Source organism: Octopus bimaculoides, chromosome 12, assembly GCF_046866305.1.
Source record: "Octopus bimaculoides isolate indiv1 chromosome 12, ASM4686630v1, whole genome shotgun sequence".
In the NCBI taxonomy this organism is placed as follows: Eukaryota; Metazoa; Mollusca; class Cephalopoda; order Octopoda; family Octopodidae; genus Octopus; species Octopus bimaculoides.
In genome coordinates, this window is record NC_142939.1 from 38988946 (window position 1) to 39004436 (window position 15491).

The 15491-nt window shown below is 37.2% G+C and overlaps 1 protein-coding gene across 5 annotated transcripts in view; it reads right to left on the reverse strand.

Moving 5' to 3' along the window:
• The window catches only part of LOC106875870 (uncharacterized), a 236621-nt gene that overhangs the window by 32253 nt on the left and 188877 nt on the right, over nt 1-15491 (reverse strand). For all 5 annotated transcript variants that reach the window (XM_089360944.1, XM_089360943.1, XM_089360941.1 and 2 more), the window contains 4 exons: nt 11966-12103; nt 8352-8536; nt 6327-6418; nt 1277-3421 (listed from right to left, as the gene is read on the reverse strand). In XM_089360944.1, coding sequence (XP_089217070.1) covers nt 1277-3421; nt 6327-6418; nt 8352-8536; nt 11966-12103 — 2560 coding nt within the window. The remainder of the gene's footprint in view (nt 1-1276; nt 3422-6326; nt 6419-8351; nt 8537-11965; nt 12104-15491) is intronic.

The following is a 15491-nucleotide window of genomic DNA, read 5'->3' on the forward strand; positions in this document are numbered from 1 at the left end:
GGGTACTTATTATGTGCCACCAGCTACAGGAGCCAGTCAGGAGGGACTGGCATCGACCACATTTGGATGGTGTTTTTTATGTGCCATCGACATGGCGAGCCAGTCCGGCAGCACTGGCATTGACCCACGCTTGAATGGTGCTTATTACATGCCGCTGGGAAGCCAGTCAGGCAGAATTGGTATCAGCCACAACTACAATTTCCATTTTGATTTTGATTTAATTTGACTTTACTTCACTCAATAGGTCTTCTTAAGTGCAGCATATTGGCCAACAATTCAGGAGTACTTTTAACCCTTTCGATACCAATCCGGCTGAAACCGACTGAAACTAGCTCTGAGTACAAATGTCTTGTTTTTATAAGTTTTGAATTAAAATCTTCCACCAAACCTTAGTCACAATTTATGTTCCTAACACTAGCTTAATGATAATTAAGAAATACGGTAACAAAAGGGTTAATAAGAAAAATAATCAGCAAAAGACACAAGAGAAGGAAACCTCAGTATGGCTGCTTTATATGCTAGAGATAATAGCCTAAATTTCCTTCAATCCACACCCTTCCAACTGCTTCTAATGTCTACCTGCCCAAATGTAGAGGTGTGGTTAATCCTTTTGATACCAACCCAGCTGAAACCACCTCTGGCTTTGTAGTACAAATGTCTTGTTTTTATAAGTTTTGAATTAAAATCTTCCACCAAACCTATGTCACAATTTATGTTCCTAACACTAGCTTAATGATAACTAAGTTATTTTACTAAATTCTTTGTTATATTTAAAGTAATTGAAAGAAACACAGAGCATCTCAAAATAAATTACAGTAACGAAAGGGTTAAACAGGCCAGTTATATATATATATATATATATATATATATATATATATATATATATATATATATATATATATACACACACACACACACAAACACCTACAGTAATACATGAAAAATTTACTAGAAGTAACAGACATTCCTGTAACCATAATAACCAGCGATTGTGGTGATGGTTGTGATGTTGATGGTGGTAATGAGGATGGTGACGATGATGTGGAAGCATAAAGCAACAATTTTATAATGAAATGGCTACAATTAATTGAAACCCCACCACAACTAAACCTGAATTAACTTGACCAAACTTGGCAGTTTCCTTCAGAAGTTTGATATTTGAGTCTACTAGAAAAGGAAAAGTGGAATTCGCTTTGGATCAAATAGCAATTTAGATAAACAAAAGCAAAAATATAAAAACAGTAAAATGGTAAAGAGGAAACGGTTAATAACTTACAAGGTTCATTTGGTGATAACATTGGTAGTTTCTCTTTGTCTTCTGCTTTGGCAATAAGTTCCTTCATTACTTTGTGTTCAAGCATTTGAGCCTTCACAGAGTCTGGAAGAGGTGTACCTTCAACATGTGAACAACTTGAGGTCATGCTATGTCTGTTCTGAAAATTAGCGCTATCTTTTGCATTTTGAGTATAATTTTGGCTTAATTCTTGCCATTCTTGAATTCGTTCGAATGGGTTAACCAAAGGCAAAGCACTAAGATCATCGCATTTTAGAATGTTGTCCCATTTTTCACTGTCCCATGGTTTCGAGAAAACCGTTCCTGCATCACTGACAAGAGATACAGCTCGATATTGGTTTAGATTATCATATTCGGATGTCTTAGAGGAAATGATCAGATTTGGTTGTTCCATGGGTTTTAATGTCAGTTGGGGAGATATCAAATCTTCTAAGGTGGAGAAATTTGACTCCATATCTTTAGCAGGGATTTTGGGATTCACAGGGAATTTATGCAATGTCTGACTATTTGACTTACTCTCATGCACGTTCATCGTTAGTAATATGTTATCAGCAACTTTTGAACACATATTATGTAATGAACCCTTATCACTGTATTTGAGCTCAATTTTATCTGTTTTTTTGTGGTTTTCATTCTGACTATAGTAACAAGGCATTTGTAAACTTTGGTTAGCATTATTGTTCATATCACTTGAAGTTTTACCATTTTTGATCTTGTATTTATCAAAAGAAAAAATGGTGGTATTTGGTGTAACTGAAGGTGAATAAATAGTTTCTAATGTGGGTTGATGTGAGATACGATTTTTACGTCGTTCCCGACAGTTGTGTAGTGTGGATTTCTGTCCATAAACTTGTTTGTTTGCAGAGCTTACAGGTGGGAATATCACTGAATTGACCCCTATAGAGTCAAAGGGCTCAGTGTAGACAGGACTTTTGGTCTTTCCATCGGAAGATTTTTGAACATATGGTACATTATGTAAGGGCGGGGGTTTTGTCTTTTCAGAGAATTTGTTCATTGGTTGATCTGTCTTCTCACAAGAGATCACAGAACCAGTCATGTTTACATTGCACTTTGCTATGTCTGCCACATCACAACTCAGTTCATCTTGTAAAGAATTTCTCTTCTGAAGCTCGACAGCTTTTGGGCAAGTTTCTATCAATGAACACTTGTTAGAATATTGTACAGTTTGACCTGTAGAGCCTCGTCGGGTGATACGACCTTCAACATGAGAAGATGAAGTAGATTGAGATGGCCATGTAACAGCACTGTGCTGCATTTTGCTGGTAGGATTTCGACAATTATCTGGACTGGAAGCTTTTTTAAACTTATAACTAATATCATGAGCTGATTTACTGTACAAATCTTCAATTGCTTTCTGATGTTTGAAGCTTACATCATGTGAAGATTTTGCATACAGATCTTCTCTTTGCTTTTCAGAACTAACACAGCCAATCAGGCTCACAGATAATTGTTCAGTCTGTGAATCTGCATTTTTTTTAGGGATGTATAGCGTACAGTTATTTTCTGCTTCTGAATCACTGAACATTCTGGAACCATCAATATCTGCACTTTTAACTGATGGAGAATTTTTCCAAACATCTTCATAATCACTAAGTTTATCTGACAAGTTACTATGAAAGTATTGGGGGACAGAAAGATGATCAATGGCAGGACCTGATTGAAGTTCAGTCTGTGGTAAATTTAAAGTATTGATTTGTGGATGTGTATGTGAACGGTGAACTTTCATGTCAACAACACTACCTTCTCTACTACTGCCATCAGAATGTTGTTGCTGGTTTGTCTTGGAGATGCATGATGTTACGAGATGAGAATCTGAACATGATGTTTTGGACTTTGACTTGCAACATCCTGCATTAGGGCAATTAGATTTGCTTTTGTAATTAGTCAAAGGTTTCGTTTTATGGTTAGCTGTAAGTCTGATACCAGTGCTTCCAGCGGGAATTGTGTTCGTTGAATTGTGTGGTGGCACTTGGCCCAACTTGTTTCCATTCAATGCTTTCGACGACATACTTGTTGGCTCACTCAAAGACTTGTGGAGACTACATTTCTCAGATTTATTTTTCTGAGCAGATATAGATTTCTTCATAATGTCCGAGGTCCAGAAAGCTGAAACATAAAAATATGAGATTAAGATAAAAAGTTTCTAAAAAACACACTCCCCTCCTTCTTTTGCAATATTATAAATTCCATTGTAATAACACAACCTTCTAAAATTCTTCAAAAACTTAAGCTTATACATCTAGTATAAAATTCAAAAATTTACCCAAAGAGCAGATTATATCAAATAATAAAATGAATTTCAGTTCAAAATCTCCAACCAGATGGCTTTAGTTCTTTGATCAAGCAAACAACCAGACTCATTGGATTAGCATGAAAGTGGCTGAATATTTCACAGACATGTATACCAGTGGTTCCCAGCCTCAGGTCCATGGACCCCTGCTGGTCCACAAATGTAGTACTAGGGGCCTGTGAACTAAATTCAAAATTTCATATATATATATATATATATATATATATATATATATATATATATATATATATATATATACACACACATATACACACACATACGTAAGGATAAGCATATTGAAAGGAGTCCACGAGAAAACTAATTTAAATTTTAACCATGCAGGCATGGGTTTGATGGTTTGACAGGAGCAGGCAAGGTGGAGAGCTGCACCAAGTTCCATTGTCTGTTTTGACATAGTTTCCACAGCTGGATGTCCTTCCCCAATGCCAACCACTTAACAGAGTGTACTGGGTGCTTTTCCTGTGGCGCGAGCACTACAGCTTTTTAAATGGAACCAGCACCAATGCATTTTCTGTGGCACCAGTACCAGTGCATTTCATGTGGTCCCAAAGCTGTACCACTTGAATTACAAGTACAATCTACCCGGTAGGCTTCAGTACAGTTTCCATCTACCCAATTTCAATCACAAGGTCTGGATTGACTCGAACATAGAAATGACATTTGTCTAAAATGCAGCGGGTTTAAACAGGGACCCTCATGATTGTGAAACTTCTTAACCCTTTTGATACCAAACCACTTAAGACACAAACTTCCTGTTTTAACGCTTTCAATACCAATCAAGCTGAAACCACTTCTGGCTCTGTAGTACAAATAAATGTCTTGTTCTCATAAGTTTTGAATTAAAATCTTCCACCAAACCTTAGTCACAATTTATGTTCCTAACACTAGCTTAATGATAACTTACTAAATTCTTTGTTATATTTAAAATTAATTGAAAGAAACACAGAGCGCCTCAAAAGAAATATGGTAACAAAAGGGTTAAAGAGAACTAAATTAAGCCCACCTGTAAAAATTTCCTATTAATTAAAGTTCCAAACTCCAGTTTAATAATGATAAATTCATTTTACTAACCTCTTATTACCAAAATTAATTAAAACAAAGCATTTCAACAGGAATTTGGTAACAAAAGGGTTAACCATTTGCCCATATTGTACATGCAGATATTAATTCAAAAAGGTTTAAATTTCATACATTGTTTATAAGACAACCTATGAATTTAGAACAACTTAAAAACAACTTCTGAGTCATCCAATACACACATCCTTTCCATTATAGGCACAAGGCTTGAAATTCCAGGGTGGGGTGGGGGTAGCTGATTACTTTCATCCCCAGTACATGACTGGTACTTATTTCTTCAACTCAGAACATAGAGATGAACCCCAGTGTGTTAATAATTCTGCCAGCTTGCCACCATATCATCAAATACATATATGAATATATGTATTAAACACTTGCTTTTTACCAAGTAAACCTATACAACCCATAAAAGTGACAAAGTCCCATTCCTCAGAGATAATAAAATTACGGTTAAATTTAGAAAACAAATATATTCCTGCCATATTTTGGTAGGATCTATTATAAGCCAGAAATATCAACCACAAGCTTAAAATGTTGGACATTTTGCTTCCAGTAACTTGACTGTTCCTATTATTAATCTAATAATCTATTTATGTGCTGTGTGAGTGAACTAAATTAATGTGATTTTGGTTGGTCTCAAACATTAGCTGCATCAGCTATTAAATGAATCCTCACCAACTACCAGGTTCCACCACCAGCATCATCTATTAACATCCACCTTCCATGCTGGTATGGGTTGGATGATCTGACAGGATCCAACAGATCCACGGACTGCATCCTACTCCAGCTTCCACTTTAGCATAGTTTCTAGGGCCGGAAACCCTTCCAAATACCAACTGCTTTACAGAGTGGACCAAGTACTTTTTTCATGAAACACCAGCACTATTCAAGTTATCGTGCAGCTTGCAAAATGACAAACCTCTTGACTGAGCAGGGTTACATTAAAGAGGGGAGATGTAATTTTGTGCTAGGAGATGAGAGGCTAAAAGTATGAGAGAAGAGGAAAGAAACATAACAGGTTTCTTTGCTGTAGAGATGATACAACTTGGTTAATGAAGTCCAATATATTACAATGTTGGTAAAACTAGTACCAACATCACATCTGAGGTAGTCTAGCAACATTTCTCCTTTAATTAAAGAATTAGGACTTCTCTTCTTTCTAAAGTGTTGTAAGGGTGAATCAGTAGGGACTGCTGCTACTACTGTCACTACACATAAGTATTTTAACTTTAATATTTAGAACAAAAAAATATTCATTATTTACATTTGACGGATATTTGTCCTGACCTTGTTTGTTGTTAACACGTTTCGGCTGATATACCCTCCAGCCTTCATCAGGTGTCTTGGAGAAATTTCGAACCAGGGTTCTCATTCCTAAGGTATTTTTCGATGTTGTTGTTGTTGTTATTATTATTATTATTATTATTATTCAGGTCACTGCCTGGAAGCGAACTCAGAATCTTGGGGTTAGTAGCCCACGCTCTTAACCATTATGCCATATGCCGAAATGTGTTAACAACAAACAAGATGAAGACAAATATCTGTCAAATGTAGATAATGTAAACAATGTACATAATTCCTCATCTCTTAAATATTGAACTATATTAAAAAAATATTCTTTACCTTGGCCTAACAAAGCTAATGAAGTAAGTTGCTGTGATGTTTCAGCTTTGAGAATTGGATCAGGTAGCACCAACAACTGGGGGAGGTCTTCCCTTGAAACACAAAAAGAAAAAAAAAAAATCACAATACAATTATTAATGAGTGAATATATATAGATTGTTTCAAATTTTTGCACAAGGCCAGTAATTTTAGGGGGAAGGACAGGGGAAAGACAGTTGATTACATTGACCCCAATGCTTAACTGGTTCTTACCAATCCCAAAAGGCTGCCTGGCATGCTAACGATTCTGCCAGCTTGCTGCCTTATAATAATTATTTCAAATTTTGGCACAAGGCTAGCAATTATTTTGGGGTTGGGGGCGGGGTGATTACATCGACCCCAATGTTTATTTAACTGGTACTTATTTTATCAACTCTAAAAGGGTGAGAAGTGAAGCTAACATGGGCAGAATTTGAACTATGACCATAAAGACAGACAAAATACTGCTATCCATTTTGCCTGGCTTACGATTCTGCCAGCTCAATGCCTTATAATAATTACAATAACATTAACCCTTTCGTTACTGTATTTATTTTGAGATGCTCTGTGTTTCTTTCAATATAACAAAGAATTTAGTAAAATAACTTAGTTATCATTAAGCTAGCGTTAGGAACATAAATTGTGACTAAGGTTTGGTGAAAGATTTTAATTCAAAACTTATGAAAACAAGACATTTGTACTACAGAGCCAGAGCTGGTTTCAGCCGAGTTGGTATCGAAAGGGTTAATGAGCTTACTGCATATTGTGCTCAGATGCACCACAACATATTAGAGGACATTAAAAGAGGAAAACAAATATATGACAGACAATGATGAAACCTGGAAATACATGGATCTTTTATCTTTTGTTCATTTTAGCCATTGGAATGCAGCCATGCTGGAGCACCACCTTGAAGGGTTTGTAGTCAAACAAATCGACCCGAGGTTTCATCATCATCATTGTCGTTTAACATCCTCTTTCCATTTTGGCATGGGTTGGCTTGTTTGACTGGGGACTGGCAAGCCAGGAGGCCGCACCAGGTTCCAATTTGATCTGGCAACGTTTCTACTGCTGGATGCCCTTCCTAACGCCAACCACTCCGAGAGTGTAGTGGGTGCTTTTTATGTGCCACTGGCACGAGGGCCGGTCATGCAGTACTGGCATTGACCACGCTCGAATGGTACTTTTTATGTGCTACCGGCACAGGACCAGTCAGCCAAAGCCTAATACTTAGCCGAACCGCTAAGTTATGAGGATGTAAAAACACCAACACCAGTTGTCAAGTGGTGGTGAAGGACAAACACAGACACTAAGTCACACACACACAAACACATGACAAGCTTCTTTCAGTTTCCATGTACCAAATCTATTCCCAAGACTTTGGTCAGCCTAAGGCCATAGTAGATGACACTTGCCCATGGTGTCACACAGTGGGACTGAACCTGAAACCATGTGATTGGGAAGCAAGCTTCTTACCACACAGCCACTCCTGAGCCTATATGTAGTGTACATAAAATGATAAATTTTAGGAATCATGGAATTTTTTATGGATGTAGTGGCCTGGCAGTCAACAACTTATGTAGGTGCTTTTTTTCCCATGCTTTGGCAATTTCAAGTTTGAAAAATGTTTCTGAAAGTTATGGGCATTGTGCTGTTTCATGATGTTATATTTGTGTCCACGAGTGGTAGTGATCGTGAATTCAAAAAGTTGGCCAAAGTTGTTATTGGAAAGATGAACGGAAAATCTTGTGGTTTTCTTACCAAGTCAGCTGCCAGTGTTTCAACGCCCAGAGAAGCAATAATTTTAATTATGATTAAAAAACAGATGTTGTAAAAAGTAACTTTCCCATTTAATTAAATACATTTCAATAAACTGAACATGTGGTAACATGGAGCAAGTATAAAAGTTACATAGAAGAGCATTCTTCCACCTAGGACTTCGTTTTAGCATTCTCTTTCACATAAACTTTATTTGCATCTACATTGTTTAAACATGTAAATACTTACAAGTTTTTACAGTAATTATAGATAAGTTCAGGCACATTGTTAAACGTTTTGTCCGAGCCTTGCAGATGTGGAGAGTCACTGTAATTCTCTATCAAGTAATGTTCTACAACAGGTCCATCTGACTGCGACAAGTGAACAGACAGAGCCATTGAGCTTTTTTGAGTTGATTGCCGTACAATAAACATCTGTAAATATAATACATAGTGAAAATTAATTAGTGAAATTGCAAAAACAAATAATAAAATAAAGTGTGTCCATAAATTACCTTTACAATTTGAAGTGTACAAGTGTGGAATTTATAAAGATAATTTATGGACTATTTTACCTTCTAATGGTTATCTCCCTTGACAAGTGACACATCTCTTAAAAAAACTTTTCTCGTATTTCAGTGGCCACTGGGATGGATGATTAAGAAAGGAGCACAAAAGGGATAAGTAGTAATTTATGCTAAGATTATTTGTCTTCCATTTAATGATATAAATAGCTAAGGACCACATTGGTAGTAGACTGAGGCAGATGGTAAGTCTTTATCGTCACTAATGTTTTAATGTCCACTTTTCCATGCTTGCATAGATCAGCTGGAATACGTTGTAGCAGATTTTCTACAGCAGGATGCCATTTTGCTGCCAATCCTCATCCGTTTCTACAAAAGGCTGGAAATGAACACCATCACGTCTACACTGGTGACACTCATTTACAACAATCACACAATGTCAAGACCACACACACACACAAATATATGTATAAAATGGGCTTCTTTCAGTTTCCATCTACTAAATGTACTCACAAGGCTTTGGTTGGCCTGAGGCTAGAGCAGAAGACATCTGCCCAAAGAGTCACACAGTAGAACTGAACTCAAAATCATGTGGTTAGGAAGTAAACTTCTTTACCACACAGCCACACCAAGAATGGTATGAAAATATAATTAATATTTGTTTAACTAGTATTTTGCCTTCTGTTATGTTCTGAGTTCAAATTCCGCCGAGGTCGACTGTGCCTTTCATCCTTTTGGGGTCGATTAAATAAGTACCAGTTACGCACTGGGTCGATGTAATCGACTTAATCCCTTTGTCTGTCCTTGTTTGTCCCCTCTATGTTTAGCCCCCTGTGGGCAATAAAGAAAGTAATATTTGTTTAACTTAACTATTTAAACTATTCAAACCACCCATATCCACCCCAAATACTCTACCTGTTTTATGTTCAAAATAGTCAGATCCAGCCTCTCACACCTACCCTACAATGTCATTCTAAAAATAAACAAACACATCATCGAAATCTCAAAACTGTGAGATAATCCATGATTAATTCAAAACAATGTGAATAAGTAAGCATTACATTTGTCAGAGAAATCTGAATGCTATATAGGGTTAACCCTTTCATTACTGTATTTATTTTGAGATGCTCTGTGTTTCTTTCAATTAATTTTAAATATAACAAAGAATTTAGTAAAATCACTTAGTTATTATTACTCAGCTAGTAATTAGGAACATAAATTGTGACTAAGGTTTGGTGGAAGATTTTAATTCAAAACTTATGAAAACAAGACATTTGTACTAGAGAGCCAGAGCCGGTTTCAGCCGGGTTGGTAATGAAAGGGTTAAGGCGACAAGCTGGCAGAATTGTCAGTTTGCTGGGCAAAATGCTAAGTGATAATCTGTGTCTTTATGCTCTGAGTTCAAATTTTGCCAAGATCAACTTTGAAAAATACCAGTTGAATACTGGATCGATGTAATTAACTTACCCATCCCCTCGAAATTGCTAGCCTTGTGCCAAAATTTGAAATAATAATTATTGTTGTTACTATTATCATTATTATTATTAATTCTGGTGCCAATAAATGGCGCTAAGTATTTCGCCTGGCATGCTAACAATTCTGCCAGTTTACCACTTTACCAATAATAATAATCTGTGGACAAAATGGTGAAACCATATGGCATATTACCAGCCAATGTACACCACTTGAAACTGTATGACATTACCAGCCAATGTACACCACTTGAAATTGTATGACATATTACCAGCCAACGTACGTCACTGGCCCAGAAGGAATATAAGAGATGCCATGACAATATAGCAAGGCTTATGCACTTGACAGAGCACAAAATTGGTATGACTACAAACCCAAGGGCATCATCGAAAATGATAATGCAAAGATGCTATGGGATTTTATGATTCAGTGCAGCCATGAGATAGAGAATAGGGAGCCAGAGAAAGAAAGTAATTGAGAAAGAAAGTAAACGATGCTGGATCAGAGGTTAAGCAGTTGTGGTCGATGAAAAAGGTGGTAGTAGTACCAATAATTGTCGGATTCCTGGGAACAGTGAATAAAAATCTTGAGAAGTACATGGAACAAATTGGGGCTGCAATAAGGGTGGAGCACTTGCAGAAAACAGCATTGCTTGGAACCGCTCGAATATTCCGGAAGGTGCTCGAAAAATAAGAGGTGTTACCTTAGTTTGCTAGTTGTGAACAGCTGACACTGTAGTACATCTCCAGCATTAGAAGCTGTGCAAAGGCAATAATAATAAATAATAATAATGGTTTCAAATTTTGCCACAAGGGCAGCCATTTGGGGGATACTTAATTTATCACTGGTACTTAATTTATTGACCCCGAAAGGATGAAAGGCAAAGTTGACCTCGGCGGAATTTGAACTCAGAAGGTAGCAACAGGTGAAATACCGTTAAGCATTTCACCCAGCATGCTAACGTTTCTGCCAGTTGACCACTTTTAATAATAATAATAATTTTCTACTTTAGGTACAAAGCCTGAAATTTTAGGAGAGGGGGTAGTCGATTACTTCAACACCAGTGTTTCACCAGTACTTAATTTATCGACCCCAAAAGGATAAAAGCAAAATCAACCGTGATGGAATTTGAACTCAGGACGTATTGACAGGCAAAATACCGCTAAGCATTTCGTCCAGTGTGCTAACGATTCTGCCAATATTGGTTTCAAATTGTGGCACAAGGCAGATGGGGGGGGGGGGGGGGGCCCTAGTTGATTACATTGACCCCAGTCCTCAACTGGTACCTATTTCATTGACCCCCAAAAGGATGACAGGCAAAGTTGACCTCAGTGGAATTTGAAACCAGAACATAAAGAGTTAAAAGAAATACTTTTTTACTCTAGGAACAAAGCCTGGAAATTTGGAGAAGGGGGCCAGTTGATTAGATTGACCCTAGTATGCAACTGGTATTTAATTTATCATGAAAGGCAAAGTCGACCTCAGCAGAATTTGAACTCAGAATGTAGCAACAGACAAAATACTGCTAAGCATTTTGCCCAATATGCTAACGTTTCTGCTAGCTTGGCACCTTGAGTTTACTGCTAAGCATTTTCTCCACTCTGCAAATGATTTTTCTGTCAGCTTGCTGCCTTTGAGTAAATATTTTCTTGAGTCCAAGGATTCATGGGGTCAGTTACTCTGGTTTCCAAGGTTAAGATCAAAACATTCCCCCTGAAAGGGACACTTTCTATTGCAGGGTCGCTCAATCCAGGAATAGAAACCACAATCTTGGGACTGGGAGCGCAACACCCTAACCACAAGGCCATGTGTTTTCACAAAGAAGTAATAATAAGAGGAGGAGGAGAAGGATAAAGTAAAGTCTTACCCCAGGAATTCCATCCTTGAGAAGATGAACAGCACCAATACGACCAATATCTGGCAGGCACCAGATAGAACGGCTTTTCTCAAGGCGCTCCCAGAAGCTGATTGGTCGAGTCTCCTGCTCTATAGAAATTGGTGTTATCTGTAAAAACAATAACAAAGATGTTAAGAAGATCACAAGAAGTTTGTAGAGGTGAAATGACTGACAAAATTCTTTTAAATGATTGGAACAGAATTTCAGGAACAAGCTTAAAGTGTAGATACACCTGCTCTGGACCAAGCCTTTAACTGGAAACTAACGAAACAACATATTAATTAGCAGTGTTCTCATTGGTTATAGTGGTATTATGTCTGTATCTATAGTACCTCTTTACAGCTAGGTAGTCTGAGCCAACAAGAGAGAAGTCTGGTGGCCATAGATAAGACTGGAGCAAAATCATGTCTTTGATAATCTGACCAATTCCTGACAGATTTGGTCAACCGTGGCCGAACACTGAATGGATAATAATAAGAATATGAATAAAGTCTGCAAGTTTGTTATATCCACTGTGTTTCATGTCTTTGAGTCGGATAATTATTCTACTGGTTGCAGTTTATTTAGCCATCAGCAAGATGCAAGAATAAAAGCACACCCAGTGTGGAAGTGGTCTCTCAAATTTTTTCAAATAAACTGTCCAGTCAGATCTTGAATCTTTGATTGAGATAGGTAAGAAAAAGTTTTGTTTAGATAATTAAATTGATTGTAAATGAAGGAAACTCTTTTGCTGAACTGCTAAGTTACTAAGACGTAAACAAACCAACACTGGTTGTCAAATGGTGGTGGAGAAACACAAAGACAAATACAAATATGTATATGATGAGCTTCCTTCAGTTTCCACTCACAAGGATTTGGTTGGCCCAGGGCTATTGTAGAAGACACTTGCCTAAGGTGCCAGGCAGTGGGACTGAACCCAGAATGATGTGATTGGGAAGCAAGCTTCTTACCACACAGCTATGTCTGTTATATTTAAGAATATGGAGATGGAATAGATGGCAGAGACAAAAAAATAAATAAAGTGAACACCAAATAGACAACAGTGTGAAGGAGCAGCAAGGAATATTTAAAGGAATTAAACAGCGGGGGGGGGGGGATTGGGAAGCGGTGGAGATAGTAACATATACAAACAAAACAGAAATTGGTGACAAACAGTTACAAAATAGCTTAGGACATAATTTAAGGGTGTGTTTCATTTGAAAACTGGTTACATCCAATGTAGTTGGAGTCTATTCAACTAGGAAAGAAAAACACCTCATCCTGTTAGTCTTCCTTTTTCTTTTCTTTTTTTCCCCCTTTTTTTGCATGTGAAAAGCATTTGTTTCATCACTGATGAAACAATATCATAATAATAACAAAATCAGCAATTAGGCACAAAATCAGCAATTTTGAGAGGAAGGGGTAAATGGTTTACACTGACCTTAGTACTATATAGGTACTTATTTGATTGACCCCAAAAGCATGAATGGCAAAGCCAACCTCAGTGGAATCTGAACTCAAAAGTCAATGAGTGTGCAGAAATACTACAAAGCAATTTTTTTGACGTTCTAACAATTTTGACAGCTGACCACCTTAATACTAGCTTGTGACTCAAATGGACCGTTTCCCTTTTTTTTATATAAAGCCACATCAATCATCACCACCATCATCTTATGACAGCTTTCTATGTCACTCTTTGTTATCCCCTTTATGAAGAGTAATAATTTGAGTTTGTCCTTCACCTTTTCTTTCCGATGTCTTCTTCGAACATCTTCCTCAGAACGTAAAGACAGACAAAGACATGTTATATATTAAGTTATTGTTTGGGTTTGCGGCTGTTCTGTGGGCACTTCATGAATTATTATCTGTTTGGCAGAGCTTGATTAGGTTTCTGACTTGCCTGTTTCTGTCAAGCTGTCCAACCCATGCCAGCATAGAAAATGCACATTTCATGATAATATTATAGTACAACAGTGATTTTTCACACCCTTGGTCAGCTTAGATTGTAAAGTTGATGACCTGTGTTTCAAGTGCCAAACATTGCGACTGAACCTGAAACGCCAAGGATGCAAAGACACTAAGCCTGGACCCAGGGTAATTTGGGCTTAAATGTTTTATTAGGTAAGAAGAAAACACTCCTAAACTGGGTAGCATCTGTTTCAGTAAGTGGACTCCACCCCCACCTTGTGTGAGACCATTCAATGTTAATCAACACCTGAAAATTCTTTGAGAGAGAGAGTGTATGTGTGTGTGTGTGTGAGAACAAGAGGCAGAGAGATTTAGATTAAGATTTTTAAGTATATAAACATAAAAGTAGAAGATTAAAAAAAATTAATGAGCACCTGCTACATTTTTTTAAAGCTTCATGTCTCTAAATGGGGGGGGGGGGGAACAGTCCCACAGTTCATCAGGGTGTGTTGGGGTGGGGAGAAGAATGTTGTTGTGTTAAAAGGAATATTCCTTAAAGTTACACAACAGTCTCAGAAACTGCCACAGATATCTGCAAATATGTCAGACTACAAGAAGTAGTTCTTCTACACAGAAATAGATTTCGTTTTTTCTCTTTTTGTTTGTTTGTTTGTTTTTTTAACATCACAAGCTACAGAAGTTATTTGTAAAATAAGGTATAAAGTGAAAAATTTCAGGGGAAGGGGTTAATCAATTGAATCAACCCGCAGTACTTGATTGGTACTTTATGGACACTGGAAGGATAAAAAACAAAATCGACCTTGGTGGGATTTGAACTCAAAAACATAAGAAGCCATAGCAAATATGGTGAGTCAATTTCTTTTCTGATATTCTACCAGCGCAAAACCATTCATGATTGTTTCTAATTGAAACCCAAAGCCTACAAGTTTGAAGAGAGGGGTTAGGTGATGCCATTAGCCCCTAGTATTTGACTGGTACTTTATTGACCTTGGAGGACAAAAAGACGAAACGAACCTCAGTGGGATCTGAACTCAGAAGATAAAGAAGCAGAAAAAAAATGCTATAAAACTGTTTTTCCAAGGCTCTAAAAATTCTACCAATTCACTACTCCATCTCAAACTATAATAAATGTTAACATTAATATAATGATGATTCCACTCCCCACCTCTCACCCTCATCCCACCCAAACAGATGGAATTTTCGCTTCCATTCCATTCAGTCTAATATAAAGGCTTGGAATTTCTAAAAGTTCTTTTTATCATTCAACATAATTATTAATTTTTTTCTTCTTTCAGTACCCCTGTGTGTATGAGTGTGTGTGCGCACGCGTGCGTGCATGCAAAGGTAGTCACAAATGGGATAAATTTAACAAAATTGCAAAAAACAAACAAACAAAGAGGAATTGTTTATTTCTTGTGTGATGTGAACTTATTTATGTTGATGGCAACGAGATATCAAATGAAACAGAAGGCAGGATATAACAACACCACCACCAATGCCAACATCCTGCACAGCAACATGTTCCGGCGCCAAGACAAGCTGCTGTTTGACAGAAGTGGATCAAAAGTTAACCAAATTCTTCTATGCT